This window comes from Nicotiana sylvestris, chromosome 10 (assembly GCF_000393655.2).
Source record: "Nicotiana sylvestris chromosome 10, ASM39365v2, whole genome shotgun sequence".
NCBI lineage: Eukaryota > Viridiplantae > Streptophyta > Magnoliopsida > Solanales > Solanaceae > Nicotiana > Nicotiana sylvestris.
In genome coordinates, this window is record NC_091066.1 from 80,442,012 (window position 1) to 80,460,360 (window position 18,349).

The 18,349-nt window shown below is 35.5% G+C and overlaps 2 protein-coding genes across 2 annotated transcripts; one reads left to right on the forward strand and one right to left on the reverse strand.

Moving 5' to 3' along the window:
* Nucleotides 1–891: 891 nt before the first annotated feature.
* On the forward strand, nt 892–4,006 carry LOC104211415 (serine/threonine-protein kinase Aurora-2). Its single transcript, XM_009760463.2, has 9 exons — nt 892–1,036; nt 1,544–1,660; nt 2,082–2,228; nt 2,314–2,409; nt 2,595–2,690; nt 2,784–2,880; nt 3,046–3,163; nt 3,466–3,538; nt 3,632–4,006. The coding sequence occupies exons 1-9, from the start codon at nt 998–1,000 to the stop codon at nt 3,731–3,733; spliced, it is 885 nt and encodes a 294-aa protein (XP_009758765.1). The 5' UTR covers nt 892–997; the 3' UTR covers nt 3,734–4,006.
* A 674-nt stretch (nt 4,007–4,680) lies between these two features.
* LOC104211414 (ATP-dependent 6-phosphofructokinase 6-like) lies at nt 4,681–16,730 on the reverse strand. Its single transcript, XM_009760462.2, has 13 exons — nt 16,494–16,730; nt 14,533–14,579; nt 14,374–14,413; nt 13,600–13,662; nt 13,332–13,469; nt 11,851–12,009; nt 11,334–11,387; nt 10,727–10,795; nt 10,348–10,477; nt 9,268–9,536; nt 8,496–8,544; nt 8,269–8,423; nt 4,681–5,178 (listed from the first exon to the last, which is right to left on the reverse strand). Exons 1-13 carry the CDS (start codon nt 16,593–16,595, stop codon nt 4,996–4,998), a joined length of 1,458 nt encoding a protein of 485 aa, XP_009758764.1. The 5' UTR covers nt 16,596–16,730; the 3' UTR covers nt 4,681–4,995.
* Between the last annotated feature and the right edge of the window lie 1,619 nt (nt 16,731–18,349).

Genomic DNA, 18,349 nt, shown 5'->3' on the forward strand with positions numbered 1-18,349 from the left:
CTATTGTCATAGTGGTTGGACAAGGGAAGGTTTTGGAGGAGCTATGGTGAAGAAAAAAGGGAAGAGAACAAAAATTAAAAATAAGGTAAATTGGTTTTAAAAGGGATGGGGCCAGATATTACAAATGTCAAACAATAAATGGTCTTAGTATCTGACGTGGTATTCATATCAGGCAATTGAGATACACGCTCTAAGAGAGCGATTTATTATAAGTATTTTTATCGAGTTGGGGTGTTAAATGAAAAAATCAAAAGTTCATGTACCGGCTTTAAAATCCGGTGCAAAATTAAGTGGCCAAGAAGCCATTGATAAAAACACTAGAAAGTTCCGTCAAAATTCCAAAAATCACAACAAAAAAAGTTACATGAGACATAAAAATAGACCAAAAAAAAAAAAAATTACAATTGCAATAACTGCACTTCCAAAATGTGAGCTTCCATTAAATATTTTCTTAATTTAACAATTAGAGTTTGATAAATATTTAATGGAGACAGAAAGCACTTACTTTTGACAAACTTAAAGGATAAAATTGTTTGCATGATACTTAAGGGACTACTTTGAACCTGCTACCAATGATAAATAGAACTATTTTTGTTATTTTCTCATTAATTATCAACTTTTGCAAAAAAAAATTATTCAAGTTTATGTCCAAACACTATTACTACAAACTTTAATAGAAAACAATACTCAAACTAATGGTGCTTTAAATTGCAACCTTTTGTTTTTTTCTTTTTCAGTTTTAATCTAATTTTCGTAAAAGATAATATATATTTTATCGACTATTATTATTAAAACAGCTAAAAATATACATTCTGTCGTCGTAATTGGCTCACATGTTATGTCGCACAAATATGACCGTTACAAACGAAGCCAGGAGAGAGATATCTTTCTATTCAAAAATTGACATTTTTAACGACTCCACAATTGCTACACCGTAAGCCATTCCCTCTCTCCTTTTCTCTTTCTCCTTGGGGCATATACAGGCAACAGAGGGGACATGGCGATTGCAGCGGAGACTCAGCCGCAGCAACACAAGGTAACAATTTCTCACCAAATTATTAAGTTAACTTTTATTTCCTGTTAATTTTGTATCCATTAGAGCTCACGGAATTTTAGCCAAATTGACTTATCAGCATTCTCTTATGTTCGATTTCCATGTTGCGATGAGCGAATTTGTGGAATCCCTTTTGGAGTAATAAAGTTTTTTTTTTCTTTTTCTTTTCGTATTAGGAGGTAGACAATTATTTTTTCTGATTTCATGATAGGTATTTGGAACAAAATTTAGTATAAATTGGCAATTTTGGGGTGAATTTTCAGTTAACTGAGATCTAAGAATTAGGTCTGTGGATCCGGGATTTCCCACGGGAAAATTTTGAAAGCTATAGAACAAAATGGACTCGTTGACTTTCTTTAGCTCTCTTATTCATGGTTATGGAATTATAAGAATTTTTCTGCTTTAACTTTATTCTATAGAAATATATGCTTTTTTCTGTAAATTTTTCCTTTTGTAGACTGGGTTGATTACAATTATCAACTTATGCAGGGTTCTTCTGAGGGCGCAGTGGTGGATAACAAGAGATGGACTGTCAATGATTTTGACATTGGAAAACCTCTTGGAAGAGGAAAATTTGGTCATGTATATTTAGCTAGAGAGAAAAGGGTTAGTGCATCAGAGTTCCAGTTCCTATGTTCTAGATTACTGGATAATTATTAGTTTCAGTTACTCAACTAATTACGATTTTCTAATTGGTAATTCGACATATGTTTCATATTCTGTAACGTTGTTTAATGTGAATTTGTCGAGCATATGATCCTCATATTCATTCTTCTGGGAAATCAAAGTTTATTGGGGTACAGATGAAAAAAAGAAATAATTTATAAGTACTACTTATTTTGATATTAGCTAAAATTGCTACTGTGTATGTGAAACTACTTGGATTTAAAAAGTCTTTTGCCCGTTGATCAATCGTTTTGGAATCCTCACATTCTACCTTTGTTCTGTCTCTCTTCTTTATCGAAATTTAAGATTCGCGCTACAAGTGATATTGTGGATATTAAGCTTGGTTGTTTCTTGAAAACAGAGCAATCATATTGTTGCATTAAAGGTGCTATTCAAGAGCCAGCTGAAACAGTCCCAAGTGGAGCACCAGCTTCGTCGTGAGGTTGAAATACAAAGCCACCTTCGACATCCAAATATCCTGAGACTTTATGGTTACTTTTATGATCAGGTAGAATTCTACAATCTAATGCTTTACTTGTTCAATTTGTGGACTGAAAAGAAGTAAGAGACTGATTATTGCATTATTATTGCAGAAACGAGTTTATTTGATTTTGGAATATGCTGCCAAGGGTGAACTCTACAAGGAGCTGCAGAAATGCAAATACTTTAGTGAAAGGCGTGCTGCAACTGTGAGTTCTTATCTTTTCTTTTTTCAATTAGGAGATTAAGAGAATTCGTGTTAGTTGGGAGAGCAACTAGAATTATATGGATCCTTAATATGTTATATGATTTCAACATGCTCTTCAATATATGGATCAATTTGTTATTAAATTGATCAAAAGTTTAAATTTGTTTTCTTGCGGCCATGGAATAGTATGTTGCATCACTGGCACGAGCCCTCATATACTGTCACGGGAAGCATGTAATACATAGAGATATTAAGCCAGAGAACCTTTTGGTTGGTGCACAGGTATTTATTAAGCATTTCATTTTATTCTTGCTTTTGCTGTAAAATATGACTGAACTTTTATTAACTTCAATTTCTCATGGTTTCTACTTTTAGGGTGAACTTAAAATTGCAGACTTTGGTTGGTCAGTACACACCTTTGATCGTAGACGAACTATGTGTGGCACTCTAGACTATTTGCCACCTGAGATGGGTATGCTCGTTATACCAAATGTAACTTCATGTTTGCATTGCCGGACACAAATATTTTTTTCTCCAAGTTGCTTTCTGCTAACTGCTAACCTTCACATGGCCTGCATGATTATTTACTAAAGCAAAGCCTAATTGAATTAAATTTAGTGATGGTTGTACATTGCAGTGGAAAGTGTGGAGCATGATGCAAATGTGGACATTTGGAGCCTTGGCATCCTTTGCTATGAATTTCTATATGGGGTGCCTCCATTTGAAGCAAAGGAACACTCAGATACATATAGAAGGTAAATCTTCTCAACAAGTGGAAACCATTAAGAGTTGCTTTTTATGAGAAATGTAAAACTGAAAAGCAAAAGAGATAAAATGTCATATTTTTAGAAGCCTTGTAAAGTTCACAAGGAAAATAGCTATTGCCAACATAATCGTTGTGCTGATGAATAAATTTGTTACCATTGTCAAAAAAAAAGAAAAAAGAAAAAGAGATGGTCATATTGGTTTTTGGATTTGGCTATAGCAAAACAAGCAGTACCAAAAGAAAACATTGTTGCTGTTTATTGAACATCCTGGTTTGTGATGATGTGCGCAGGATTGTGCAAGTGGATCTAAAATTTCCTTCCAGACCGGTAGTCTCATCATCTGCAAAGGATCTTATTAGTCAGGTTATTTTCAAAATTATCCAACTGCTTTTTCGAATTAGCTACACTTATGTTTCAGCTTGACTAATTCTTAAAATCAATATTATGGAATAGCAGATGCTAGTCAAGGATTCTTCCCAACGTCTGGCCCTGAAGAAGTTACTCGAGCATCCTTGGATTGTGCAGAATGCAGATCCTTCTGGTGTTTATAGGGGTTGAATACATCCTCTCACAAGTTCCAATCTTGGAGCATACTATGATTCTTTATATTTTTTAAGAAGCTTTTTATCAGGTAGGATAAAACATTGCCATGTAAAATAATCAAGTTGTACGGATGTTACCTGAAAATGAGAACTACTACTTTTTCTTTCCGGCAAAATGAGAAGAGTTATTTTACGAGCTTGTTATGTAGCCAAAAGTTTTTTTTTTTTGTTTTTTACATTCTTTTCTATATTTATGTGTATCTGTCATTCTTTTCTGGCCATTTGGATATTTCTTTTCAGTTCCCCTAACGTGATTAGTAAAAAGCAATTAACTGAGTCACCATCCTACAAATATTAGTACTCTTACGGGTCGTTTGGTATGAGGTACAAGTAGATATAGTGCTGATATAAAATTTTAATACCACCTTAATACTTTGTTTGGTTAACAAACATAATCCCGGGATTAAAATTAGTACCGGAATAACTTATACCTTGTAGGAGGTCGAGTAACTAGTGCCGGGATAACTTATACTTGCTTCTTAGAAATTATGCAATTATCATTTTTAATACAACATACCAAACAGTTAATAAAAAATAATACCAATATAACTAATTCCAGCATAACTTATCCAAGCATAAGCCATACCAAACGACCCCTAGTTTGTTTTTATCAACGAAAATATCAAGAGTACTAACTACACATAAATCCCAAAAAAGTTAAGATCTACTACATGAACCCTCATTGACCATGTTTCTTTGTTCAAGCTCAACTCATGTCATCACCATATAACAAATATAAATAAAAAATAAGTTAAAATATTAAATAATAATATTGAAGGTTCATTTTTAATAAAAAGCTGGCAATTAAAGAAATACGTGCATCTCTTATTCAGATCACGCTCTCTTTGGACTTGGCACTTCTAATTAGCCAAATGATCTTTATTAATGAGAGCGGAAAACACATCTCATAACACATCTATTGCTTATTTCTGTCAACGTCTCATTATAGATTTCAAGAGAGATCCAGACACAGTTTATCATTTATGTGCATACCAACATTCATCTCACTATTTAAATTTTATTACAAAGTATTCAAAAAAGTCTAATTTCAATTCAAGAATTAGCACTCTAGATGAATTAGCAATTCATGTTACTGCCCACAGCTGAGGCAGACCCAAAGCTTCAAAGTTAGCAAGAGACCACTGCACAAGCAAATGATGAAAACAAGAGTTACTTTAGTGGCATGTAAAGTGCGTTATTTCGTGCCGTCCTGGTGTCTTAGTGACCTGAGTTCTCATGTACATTGTTATCCCCATCCAACAACTGAGTTTGCGGCTGCTCCTCATTTTTAACCTCTTCAACATCTTTCGGGCACAAGAAGCTTGGCTGATTGGTTGACGAAAGAAGACGTGCCCACATCCTGTCAGTTATAACCACCATATTTTGCTTCTCGGTTATACGCTGCACACAAAAATGTTGGTTAAATATATAAGATGGTGCATCCATGGAAATAAGAATTCAACGGCTCTAAACCTTCATGGCAAATCAAATGCCCTTTTTGGAACCTGATATAGTTTGACAGAATTACTTTAAGTTCCCCATTTCATGAACCAAATCAAAGTAGAGTAGGTGACGAACGGAGGTGCTAAATACAGTACGCTTGGAATTGTAATAGTGGTGTTCATATCGGTTATGCTAAGTGATACTAGAAAAACAAAGATGCATTATTTCCCTTAATCTCGAAAACAGAACAAACCACTCCTGACCATCCTTTTGAGGAAAGGACAAGCATCAACTCCCCACTACAGACATGTAGAGACTAAGTTATTCAATAACACTAATATACTTGTGGGATGCTTTTATTTTTGAAAAGGAAAAGAAAAATTGATAAGGAAGTGGGATGCTTTTATTAACATCATAGAAATACATCTTTTCTCCAACATAGAACAAAATTTTCCAGTAACTGGTTTAACATGTTGAAAGCCTCTGGAACAGTCTCTCCTGGAATTAGGAAAACTTGGGAAAACTAAACAATGAGTCCAAATGTGCATATGGGCGGAGAACTGATCTTAAAGTAGAAAATAGAAAGAATTTAAGAAAAGCAGTGTGGGACTACACTGGGTCGTTGTTGTTGCTGTTGTTGTTGCATCCTTGACCTAAAATGAGAATTTCAGCTATTGACCCAGAAGCTGATAAAGAAAAGCACCTATGAAACTGAGCATAAAATGCCAGCAGAATGTTCTTAAAGGCACTCATAGTGCCTTCACATGTCCCTAGAGAAGAGCTGATGCCTAACTATATCGAGGCAGTCAAATGGGATGAAAAACCTGGGAGATTTTTCGCTTTTGCCAATTCTCACGTGCCTTCTGCCTGGTTTTTTTTTTCAAATGCAAAAAGAGGATGTTTGAAAGGGTAACCTTAAGGTGTTTATTAGTAACCAACATCTTATGTGCATGTTAAGGAAACATGGAAATCTTATGTCGTTTACCCTAAAATTTTAAAAATAAAACATTATGGGAGTAACCTAAAATTTCAGTTTTCATGGTTTTCAGTAATTTTTTATACTTTTTTCCATCGTTAAGCAGTTTAAAAAATTAAAGCTGACGAAATAATAATAATAGCTGAGATCCGCATGTCATTCACCCTTAACACTTCAAGCCTCGCCTTACACATTCCCTTAGAGAGCGCTGGGAGTTTGGCAAAGTAGTTGTTATCACTAGCAGCGAGACCCCAAAAATAGGACTCCAAGAGGTACGCATGGAAATTCTCAAGATCACGTCCGCCAAAAAGACAGCCAAGATTCCAGAAGAAAGCTAAACAAGTGAACACAAAACAGCTTTGTTGATGATTTTGCTTCGGTTACTGTTATATTTTTTAGCATAAATCTACTTTTTTGAATTTAAATTTCTGTTAGATTTTTTAGGTTTGTTGAGATATTTTGAGTTTTTTAAATTCTTCTAATGCAGATTTTTCTGCAGATTATATTCTCAAGTTGGCTATTTAAAGCCTTCTATGTTTAATAAAAAAGTAGAGACATTTTCAATCAATATTCTTGCTGCCCCATCTTTTAAAAAACCAACAGTGGCATCAAGAGCTTCATTGGTCTTACGGGATCTGTGAGTTCTTCCAAAGAACCATTTTCAAATCATTTTTAACCAATATCAATTGTTAAAACCCATTTTCAAACATGGCAAGCAGCAGTCTCTCTTTGAATGCCCCACGAACTTTCACTGGTGAAAACTATCAGATTTGGTCAGTGAAAATGAAATCGTATCTTCAAGCCTATGATCTATGGGAAGTTGTAACGAAAGACAAACCATTACAACCACTCCCAGCAAATCCTACTCTTGCCCAAATTAAAAATCATTTAGAAGAGAAAGCCAAAATATATAAAGCCAAAACTGTGATTCAAAATTCAGTTGCAGATTTAATTTTTTCTAAAATCATTGAATGTGAGACAGCAAAAGAAGCTTGGGAAAGCTTAAAAAAGAGTACCAAGTGATCGAGTCAGACAAATGCAGATTTTAAATTTGAAAATGGATTTTGAATCTCTTAGGATGCAAGAAGATGAGACTATCACTAGGTATTTTGATAGGATTTCTTCTATTTTAATAGAATCACATTGCTTGGCGAGGATTTCAAAGATGACAAAATAGTTGAAAAAGTTCTTTGTGACGGTTCCAGAGAGATTCGAGTCCAACATTTCCTCTCTAAATGAGTCTAAAGAACTCTCTACCATATCTGTTGCAGAATTAATAAGTGCTCTTCAAGCACAAGAACAAAGAAAAGCATTTAGACAAGAAATGGTTATTGAAGGTGCTTTTTATGCACAAAACCAAAAACAACAACAACAATAACAACAACATACCCAGTATAATCCCACGGGTGAAGTCTGGGGAGGGTAGTGAGCACGCAGACGTTACCCCTATCTAGAGAGGTAGAGAGGCTGTTTCCGAAAGACCATCGGCTCAAGAAAAGGTGGAAAGGAAGAATAGGGGAGAAGAAGAGGAGGAAAGAGGGGGGAGGGGGGAGAAAGGCGATGCACAAAACCAAAAAAAAAGGTCAATTATCCTCTTTGCAAATACTGCAAAAAGAAAACACACCTAGAAAATTTTTTGTTGGTGGAGACATGATGCAATATGTGGTATTTGCAAACAAACATGCCATGTTATAAAAGTGTGTAAGTTCAAAGACGCTCAACACAATCCTCAAGCACAAACAGCAGAAGCAGTAATTGAGGAGGAGCAATTGTTTTAGAGCAACTGAAGCAAAGGAGGAGTGTTGATGATTTGCTTCAGTTACCGTTGCATTTTTTTAGCATAATAAGTTAGTTTTAGGATAAATCTACTTTTTTGAATGTAAATTTCTATAAAATTTTTAGGTTTGTTGAGATATTTAGGTTTTTTAAATCCTTATGCAGATTTTTCTACAGATTATGTTCTCAAGTTGACTATTTAAAGCCCTCTATGTTTATACAAAAGTAGAGACATTTTCAATCAATGTTTTTTAATATTCTTGTTGCCCCATCTTTTAAAAAACCAACAAACTTACATTGAATGGAATATAAGTCTGGCGACCGTTGACAAGCCCTGAGGTGTAACCTGTGTACCCTGCCATTGCTCCATGAACACAACTTTGAGCAAGAAGCGTGCAATATACATTGTCAGAGGCATTACTTGGAACAGCACGAATCATGTAAGTGGGATCTGGAAAAAGCTTTAATTAGCTCGATATATTTCGCAACAAATCAACTAATTAGGATGGTTGGAATTTCATACCTATATATTTAAGAGTAATGGCCATCTTGGGCTTTTTAGCAAAATGATCCTACAACAAGAGAACAAAGTGGTGAGTATAACAGAAAACAAGACAACATAGATTCCTCTTTAATTCAACTCAACCGTGACTTTTCCATGGGCTCTACCATTTTCCACAATTTTGGATAACGGCAATGTTTTAAAAGTGACATTAATGTAAGACTTATGCACATTGCTCATCAGGGTGCTTTGCACCACGAAGCTAGAAAATTTCCATAGTGCAATTAGGCATTAGCTTAACCATAAAGCAGAATGTTCAACAAAAATGATATAGTGCCAGCCACTTTACACCAACACACAACTCAGTTTTGATAGATGAGTAGATAACTATAAAACATTCAAGAATAAAAACCTAGTAACAAATAAATTAGATTAATGCATTGGCTATTTTCTTTTAACTTAAATGGCATTGTCTTCATTAGAGGCATATGCCTACTAGCGATAATGTGGTTACCATAAGGTAGGAGTAATTATGTGGTACAAGTTCTTCCTCCTTATTTAAATCCTTAGATGAATACTTCCCATCTTTCTAGAAACAGGGTAGAAGTAGAACGTTATAATCCTTTATTGGTTGGAATTAATTTGACATTTAGACAATGAGCATAGCACTACTGTCAAGACAAATCTGCATGCCCAAGTGGAGACAAACACACCTACAGACAGACGGACAGGCAGATATTTCTTGGTTTAATAAGAACTTCAAAAGGGAATTCATGAGTTTTACAACCATTACCCTGATTTTCTGGGAAATCCACAAACCAACATCTTGGAGAAGCTTGTTCCCTGAAGCATCTTGTTCATTTTTGGCAAGCGAATTTTCTGCTGCAAGAAGTTCTTGTCCTGCTCCTTCGGCTATCACAATAACCATGTGCCCATTTTCTTTGAGCCGTTTCTCGATGTATTCATATAATCCACCATCTCCTTCAAGATAAAAGGGCGACTCTGGAATTAAACAGCAATCAACATCTCTGCTCGCCAAAGTGGCATACATTGCGATGAATCCTGCAACAAAAAATCCAGAAATTTGAACTATGCCTGGAAAAGTTTAAAAAGATAAGCATTGAGAAAACAACTTTTCAGGGAGTATTAATTTTATGATAAGTAACTTAACAGGGCATTGTCTCTGAGATCGCTACAAATTATAAGTTATGCTCCACATGAAAATGATTATCCTAGAGGTTAGACAGACTCACTTTATTATTTTTTACCTATTAATGCTTCAATCCATCTAATGACCAGCTTCTGCAACAACCAAAACGAGAAGAGCTATTTACTTTTAAGAGCAAGATTAACCGACACTGTGTAAGAGATGTTATGCCAGTAGAGATGAACAAAAAATGCTCTTCATGAGAATTTGGAAAGAAACAGTCCAAGTTCTTCATGCTCTTCATGGTGGATAGTTTGGAAGGAAAGGAATGCCAGGTGTTTTGAAGACAGAAGCAGTCCTATTCAGAAGTTAAAGATGAATTGTATTCTGTTGTTTCACTTTTGGTGCAAGGAAAATTATGTGAATGATGAAGAATCGATTTTAGACATCAAAATCCTTGTAAGAAGAACAAGGATAGGTTCTGGCTTCTTGTGAATCTGTAAATGGTTACCAGCACAAAGGTTGTGCTGGTTTCTTTTTTTATAATACATAACTGTTACCTTTGTCAAAAAAAAAAAAAAGGCAGTCCGGTGCACTAAGCTCCCGCTATGCGTGGGGTCCGGGGAAGGGCCGGACCACAAGGGTCTATTGTACGCAGCCTTACCCTGTCATAAGTCATAACTAGGCTATAGGCATTATGTAATAAAATTTCAAGGTGCACAATACCACTATAGCGCCCCATTAGCTTCACCACACCAATACCATTCTCAGCACTTTCAGCTTCAACATGAGCTGCATTTATGGCACGTTGAGCCTCCTCTACAGCAGTATCAAAACCAAATGACTTGTCAATGACCTGAAAACAGAAACAAGTTTTATTTATTTTAATGAAGATCTCTATTAACTTGAAATAGCCTCGATCAGATTCGAGTTAAAACTCTCAAAATGAGGCTTTTAAAGACATCACATCAAGTAATGTGCTGTGGAATACATTTATGTTCCCCATTTGCAAGAACATAAAACTGTACTTCCTGAGATAATTAAACTGTTTATTATATGAAATAAAAGAAAAAAATCAATGGGTATATGAAGAGATGAAAATTACAGGAATATCATTATCAATTGTCTTGGGGATCCCAGCAACAACTACTTTGAGACCACGCCTCCTAATTTCCTGCAAAATGGTAGTAGGATTCTCTAATAAGCTTCCGAGAGGATAAGTACTATTTCATCAAACAAAGTATTGAGAACACCCAAAACAAGGACCATATCATGAGTCAAAATCAGATGCTACGATGTATAAAGTGAAGCATATACAAATGGTTGCTTCACTACTATTGGCAATAAACAAGCACCTTGAGATCCAATTTTTCGAAAACCATACAGAAGCCATATGAAAATTTCAAGAGGAAAGCAATCTCCTGGAAACTATTAGGCTGATATGCAAAGGCCACCCAAGTTATCCAAACTTAATAGAATTATATTGACATATGTAGCGTTTAAGAGCTTAACCGATGTATGATAAAAAGGGATCAAGATGTCGACATCTAATATACACGGTAAAGGACAACTTGATTAAAGAGATTGTTAAGTGATTCAAAATCACCTCAACAGCCTAATAAAAGGATTGGTTTTCACAACTTTTAGCAAAGAGTGAAAAAGCTCAGCACCATGAACACCTTTTGCCCTCTTATTCCCAGGAACTAACATACCTCATATATTACAGCTGCTCCTTTCTGAGTTCCATCACCACCGATTATATAAACCTGGACCAGTAAAAAACAAGTCATAGGTAGTCTAAATTTATTGAGTGAAAAAAACATCACTGGAAGACATTTTGAATGAGATACAAGGTTTGCCTCAGAGGATGCTGACTTGTGGTGATAAAATAGTTTCATCCCTAAAGATAGCTTGTGACAAAACTAACTCCCCCCCACCCCCCACCCCACCCCCCACACACACATAAGGTCTTTTGCTTGAATAGGACATTCATGCTCACAGAAGCTAAACTTTCTTCGCCCCTAAAGAAGATTTTCATTACCAGTATGCTTCTTTGTTCATTAATAAGCAGCTATTGCAGAAGGTTGGAATATCATAGCTGAACAACAAGGGATGAAAGCAGAAAATGTATCTACCCGTTTACCACACCTGTTTCTGTACAACATATCCCAAAAAAGTAACAGTAATACTAACAAGACCTGCTTATGGACAATTTCGCACTAGAGGTACCTGATTAATTCCACGATCCTGTATGCTGTCAACAATCTTCGTGGTATCATGGCCTCCTCGTGATGTTCCAAGAATTGTACCACCACGTTTATGAATGTCATTAACAGTCTTTGGTGTCAAAGTGATGATATTCTTTGAATAGAAACCCCTGTAACCTCCCTTTGAAAAAGAAGTACAGTATCAGTTGCCAATGAAGTCCCACACAAATCTTTGCCAATGGGAAGCTGGGAAAACAGAATTACAGAAGTAAACACATATGGTGCAATCTCAATCTCCAATTGTCAAAATGTTAATATTTTAATAGCCAAAAAAGTCAAGACATAGCAATAGGGATCTGCTTTAATATCTTCACTTCCCACACATAGCGAATTGGTGACCTTTTACCAGATGCCACAGTAAATGATAAGAAGCAATCCAACAGAAACACCTCAATTTACATATCTGGCTTACTCTCACTTTCGGACACTGGTTTCAAAGATATCCCAAGTCATGGAAACCTCTGTGTTTTACATCATCAGTTTATGTTGGCCCACAGCCCGAATAGAAATGAAAATTTTATATGGCAATACAAGAAACTAGAAGCAACATTATTCCGTAAACTTTTTTATAATTTATTTGAAAGTTGTACATTAGACTGCATGGAAACAACCACTTGCAGAAATGCAGGATAAGGCTGCATACAATAAAACCTTGTGGTCCGGCCCTTCCCCGGACCCTGCGCATAGCGGGAGTTTAGTGCACCGGGCTGCCCTTTTTTTTTTAACTTGAAAGTTTTACATCGTTAGCATCTTAAACGCTGATGAATGACAAGTGTTGCTATGACAACATGCTGGGTTAAAGAGATTCTTAAAAGTTCTAATGAGAAAGGAGGCCATTGACTTATTGGTTAGAGCATACGTACCCTAGAGGAACTTTCTTACTCGTGGTTAGAATGTCACATCAGTTAAAAGTGCCGGTTGTAGTTTCCTTTAACATTGTATCAAAGTCAAAGCCATTACTAATGTTGGAGATGTTGGGTCTCCCATGTTATAATCCATGCTCCACATGTCTAGCCCCTGCCATGTCAGGTGGAGTGTTAGAATCCCTCATCGGTTATTTTATATATATAACTTTTGTCTCCTTATATAGCCTTGGCCAATTCGCACCACTTGAACTAGCTTTTCAGGTTGAGTTAAACCCAACGTCCATTATTTAAACACTCGTAAATGTCAAACATAACAACTAAAATATTCCTTTAGTTTCTTTTAGCATTAGTTAAAATCAATAAGATTAACACAACCCCCCCCCCCTTCTTTTTTTCCTTTTGTCAGCTGAAGTATTTCTGTATGAAGAAGCAACTGATGATATGGAAAATTAGTCAAGTACAAATAGATGCAACTGGATCCCCTCCCCTTGCAATCAACTAACTGTGCATGCATCAATCACTTCTGCACGAGGCAAATGTCTAATCAAGCATAAAAGTTGAAGTTCAACCAACTCACATCTATTCCAAAGACTTTGCTGACCCCATACATATAATCAAGGCTATGTACAATTTCTCTGATCACAGTGTTTAGCCCTGGGCACAAACCACCACAAGTTACAATACAAGCACGAACATCATCCGAACTGAAGTACACCTGAGCAACAATGAAGCATGCTTCTCAGTGAAAAAATTTGTGTTCATACTTTTACTGATTCATGGAAAAGAGAGAGTGAGAGAGAGAAGGAGAATTGCATCCTGCCTCCCCTCTAGAGGAATGTACATACCTTCTGACGGGGACCAGCCCGGCGGAAATGCACCCCTCTTGGACTGTCCTTGTGAATGACAACCTGGACAGAGATTTGAACATTACTTCAAGGGAGAGGAGGAATCAGAAGTACTCTCTCTAATACAGGTTTCTCTGGCACCTAAATGGAAAGACAAGCTAGCACATTTCATGAAAGAAAACATAATAACGCCTTATTAAGATTTCTTCGCTGACATATCATCTCGGAAACAACTGAAAAGACTAAGGAATTGAAAAGGAGTGCAAAGCAACCAGTAACCATTCTGAAGAGTCAGATCAGCATATTGTTTTTCTATACCTTTCAGCTATTTCAGCTATACCATGGAGTCAATTCTCAAAATTTTGACATATACTTCGATTTTGTTCATCATTTAAGCATTCCATTTCAAAACTTAAACTCTGTTTCCTGAGATGTCACTTTTGGCAAGGATGGAATAACAAAGTTTTCATATGTCAGACAAAACAGCTAGACAGGTGAAATTCAAAAAAATATGGGATCTTCCGTTTTCCAAAACCAAGAACGATGTGAAATGGTCTTCTACTCTAGCTTTCAAGATATTCCTAAGTACCTTCTTTGAATCATCTGCACTCTCAGGATAGCAAAATTTAGAATCCTAAGACCAGCTTTCTCAAGATTCTATGTAGCTAAATGTAATTTGTCTTAGCATTTCAATTGGACATTGAAATGAAGATGGGTGTAAAAGAGCTTCTTTGCAGAGAATTTTAGACCCATGGAAAAAGAAGCAGGACCCACCTTTTGGGGGACAGTATCATCCATGTCAACAAAGTACTGCCTGAAACCACAATGAAAGTTCATAAGTTGTTATGGATGGAATGCACGAATAATGAACTGTAGACTAACTGCCGAGTAGCTTGAAGCATGACAAAAGAAATTTTTGTTGATTGAACTCACTTCACAACTGAATATGCAGGATTGGACCGCAATGGGTTGTCATAAGTCTGGAATCATGTAAAAGAAGGTCAATTAGTAAATATCAGCATCCAGTACAACAGAATGTCGGCAGTATAAAATAGGTAATTTTATTGTAATAAAATAGGTACTATTTATAAGAGCCAAAATTGAACCGTTTATGTCCAACAGTAACTAAGAATAGTAAGTCAGTAAGGCTACATGCCAGCATCCAAGACTGCTTAAAAAGATAATGAAATGGAGCAATTCTTTCCAAAAGCAAAATACAGACTGCATGAGTTTCTCCAACCATGCGATTGAATTGACAATAGGAAAGAAAACAAAGGAGAGAGATGACAAGGATATGGTTTTTTGTCTTAGGATTAGTTTATGGACCGAAGGAAGAACAGATAGAATAAAAGATAATTCCCTTTGAAGTGAACCAAATACTTGGCATTCCAACAAAACCTGGTCTAAGCACTTTTCTCCACAACAAATTTGCAGACATCTCGAAAACGTTCTGTAAATGAGTGCAAGTTCACACATCTAACAATTGTCCACCAACAACTGACTACAATAAAACAAACCCTAATGTCTGTTAACTTGAAGTCTCTTGTTTGTCGACACAAAATTAAAAATTTAGATAGCATCTACCAGCCGAGCTAAGCACCAAACTGTGGATGCCCCGAAAACATCTTTTTACATAAATGCCAGTTCAATCAACTATTCATCCACCAACAAGTCAGACTGTAGTGTGTGCCCTCATCAAGAAAGTTATGAACTTCTTCCTCTAGCGGACCACCTAAAACTTTCAGAGAACAGAACAAATATATTAATTTTCATAAGCCTGTTTCTTTTTATACCAATCTTGTCACATAACAATAGAGCAGAAAATTCCCCTTCTCTTTTCATAAAAGGGCTTCTGATTTTATCTCCTAGGTTCTAACATACTTCGTCAATAGCCCCATTATCATTTCCCACAGAGAACTTTATATAGTAAAATCCAGAAACTACTCATGTTCTGCCAACTGTGGGAGAACATGCGTACTTTATGGAACCATAAATTCTGTATACAAGTCCATGACGTTTAAAAGTTGTCAATAAATTTCAAAACTGAATCGTCAATATTAGTGCACAGCATTAAGTTTACCACAAAATAGAACATATTCCTAACTATTATTCAAAAGGGAAAGAAAATGACAGAGTATACAATTTTTCCTTTTATTCCTTTGAAAAAAACTGTCGGAGAGGGTGGTCGGATCAAGCTAGTCATGCTTTAGCTTCCATTTCTTTACAGTTGTAACTGAGAAATTCGTTGCTTCCTTCAAAAAGTAAGGAGCGGAGGCAGAGCGTAACATAGTAGCTTTGGCTCAGATCCTGTATATTATGTGTCAAGAAATCCACTAAATATATACAATAACAACAACAACAACAACAACAACAATTAAGCCTCAGTCCCAAACAAGTTGGGATCGGCTATATGCATCCTCACTGACCATGTTTCTCCATTTAAGCTCAACTCATGTCATCATCATATAAAAAAATCCACTAAATATGTAAAAATATAAAATTTGGAACAGAGTTACTAGCACTTGGGTTGCTGTCCCAGAATCACGAACACATAAAGCTCAAATCTTGGATCCAGCTATGCTAAAAGTAATGTCCCTTCACTCTACCCTTCTCCGCTTATATACCATACTCTGTTCAACAGCTAACTCGTGAAGTGCACTTACCACACATCCCGATACAAGCTGACCCAACACCACCATTATAAAAAATAAACTAAAAAATTGGAGAGGGTGGATCGATCAGGTGGGAGAAACAGCATAACGGTGCCATAATTAACAAAAACAACCAATTGACATTATGAAATGAGAAAATCAAACGAATAGAGATTCAAATATACATCTAAATACATGCATATCGAAAATTATTATTAGATAGAGAAAAGTGAAAGGAATTACAGGAAGATCAGGGATGTAATCAGTCAAGTGAGGAACATCTTCAAGCACATAACCATAATCCCCTTTCACCACCTTCATCTGGTAATTACTCTCTGTACCCATCTTCCGAAATATACAAAATAAATCCGAGTATTCTGAAAAGAGAGTAATAAGTTAATATGTTAGATTCAAGTCAACCTAAGAAAAAGGAGATTGGTTTTTGGGTTCATGTAAGAAGAAACTGGAATATAGTATAGTGCCAAAAATGGGACAGTGAGTGTATATATATTACTCCCTCATTTGAATATATACTATTAAATAAGGTAATTTCTTTATTAGTCTATTCTAAAATAAATAACACATTTTTAAATTTGAAAATAATTCAACTCTAAACTCTTTCATTTTACTCATTTACCCTTAAAGAGAAGCTTTTATAGCTACACAAATGTCATGGCCCCATAAACTTTTTATCTCTTAAGCTTTTAAGACCACAAATTTTAAAAATATTCTCTTTTTTTTCAAAACTCCTTACCGAGTCAATAGAGAGTATATATTATCTATATCTATATCTATATTATATTAAAAGTACGGAGGCCCTTAGCGAAATGTCGTTCGTCTTTAATACTCTTTAAAAATAAATTTTATATTGGACAAAATAATAGTTTAAACTACTCTCCTAATATTTAGATTTTGAAATCAATTAAAATTTTACCTTATAAAAATTCTTAATTTCCTTAATTGATCCAACTTGAATTAAAAGAACGAAATTTTTGGTCTTTTTCTCTTTCAAGCGCCGGCAACTTCTTGTAGCAAGTTGTTTGCCATATTTTTTGTAGAGTTCAACTTTTTTTTTTTTTTTTGGAAACAGGACAATCAAAAAAATAAACAAGGGTAAAAAGAAGAAGTACAAAGACGAGAGCAAACACGGGGGATTCCAGAGCCACAAGCAAACATCAAAGAACAAAACACTGCTCTGCAGAAACTTAGGGTGTGTTTGGGACGAAGAAAAATATTTTCCGAAAAATATTTTCCAATTTTTTCATGTTTGGTTGGCTTAAATATTTTGAAAAATATTTTCCTTATCAATCCATTTTCCTTCGATTGGAGAAAAATGTTTTCCTTATCAAGAGAAGGGAAACATTTTCCAAAACTCCTTTTCAACCTTCCTCATCCTCACCAACCCACTCCACCCCTCTCCAAAAAAAAGTTTTTTTTTTTTCAAATTTCAGTTTTTCCGGTACCACCCGCCCTACTACCCCTCCATCCCTCGCAAAAAAAAATAATTTTTTTTCAATTTCAAATTTCTGCTTTTTCATTTTTCTACATCACCCACCCCAACTCCCTCACCACCCTCCCCCGCACAAAAAAAAAATTACCTTTTTTTTGTAATTTAAATTTATGTTTTTTTTTCGTTTTACTGCCCCCCAGCTCCGCCCCCACCACCCTGCCCCCCCCTCCCGAAAAAAATATTTTAATTATATTTTTCAGTTTTAATTTTATTATTTATCGGTTTAAAGGCTCAAAATTTTACAAGTTCCAAAATTATGAGTTCGGAGGTTTATGTGTTTGGAATTTTACGGGTTCAGAGATTATAAAGTTTACGAGTTTGAAAATCCGCGATTTTGAAAGTTTAGCGGTTCGAAAGTTTATGAAATTTGTAGGTCCGGAAGATTGTTGGTTTGAAAGTTTATGGCTTCATGTTTATTATATCTAAATTATTTATGAATACTCTTGAAAAGTCATTTTCCTTAATTTGCATACCAAACACCGGAAAATGAATAAGATTACTATTTGTTTTCCAAAAAAACATTTTCTTGAAAAACATTTTCCACGAAAAATATTTTTCGTTATACCAAACACACCCTTAGTCTTGGGGC

Excerpts from the sequence above, each read along its gene's own strand:
- LOC104211415 (XM_009760463.2), top strand. The coding sequence starts at position 998 with ATGGCGATTGCAGCGGAGACTCAGCCGCAGCAACACAAG. Across the intron at positions 2,691-2,783 it reads ACCTTTTGGTTGGTGCACAG|GGTGAACTTAAAATTGCAGA; the intron begins GTATTTATTAAG and ends TTCTACTTTTAG. Across the intron at positions 2,881-3,045 it reads CTATTTGCCACCTGAGATGG|TGGAAAGTGTGGAGCATGAT; the intron begins GTATGCTCGTTA and ends TGTACATTGCAG.
- LOC104211414 (XM_009760462.2), bottom strand. The coding sequence starts at position 16,595 with ATGGGTACAGAGAGTAATTACCAGATGAAGGTGGTGAAAGGGGATTAT. Across the intron at positions 10,478-10,726 it reads CAATTGATAATGATATTCCT|GTCATTGACAAGTCATTTGG; the intron begins GTAATTTTCATC and ends TTCTGTTTTCAG. Across the intron at positions 9,537-10,347 it reads GCTAATGGGGCGCTATAGTG|GATTCATCGCAATGTATGCC; the intron begins GTATTGTGCACC and ends TTTTTGTTGCAG.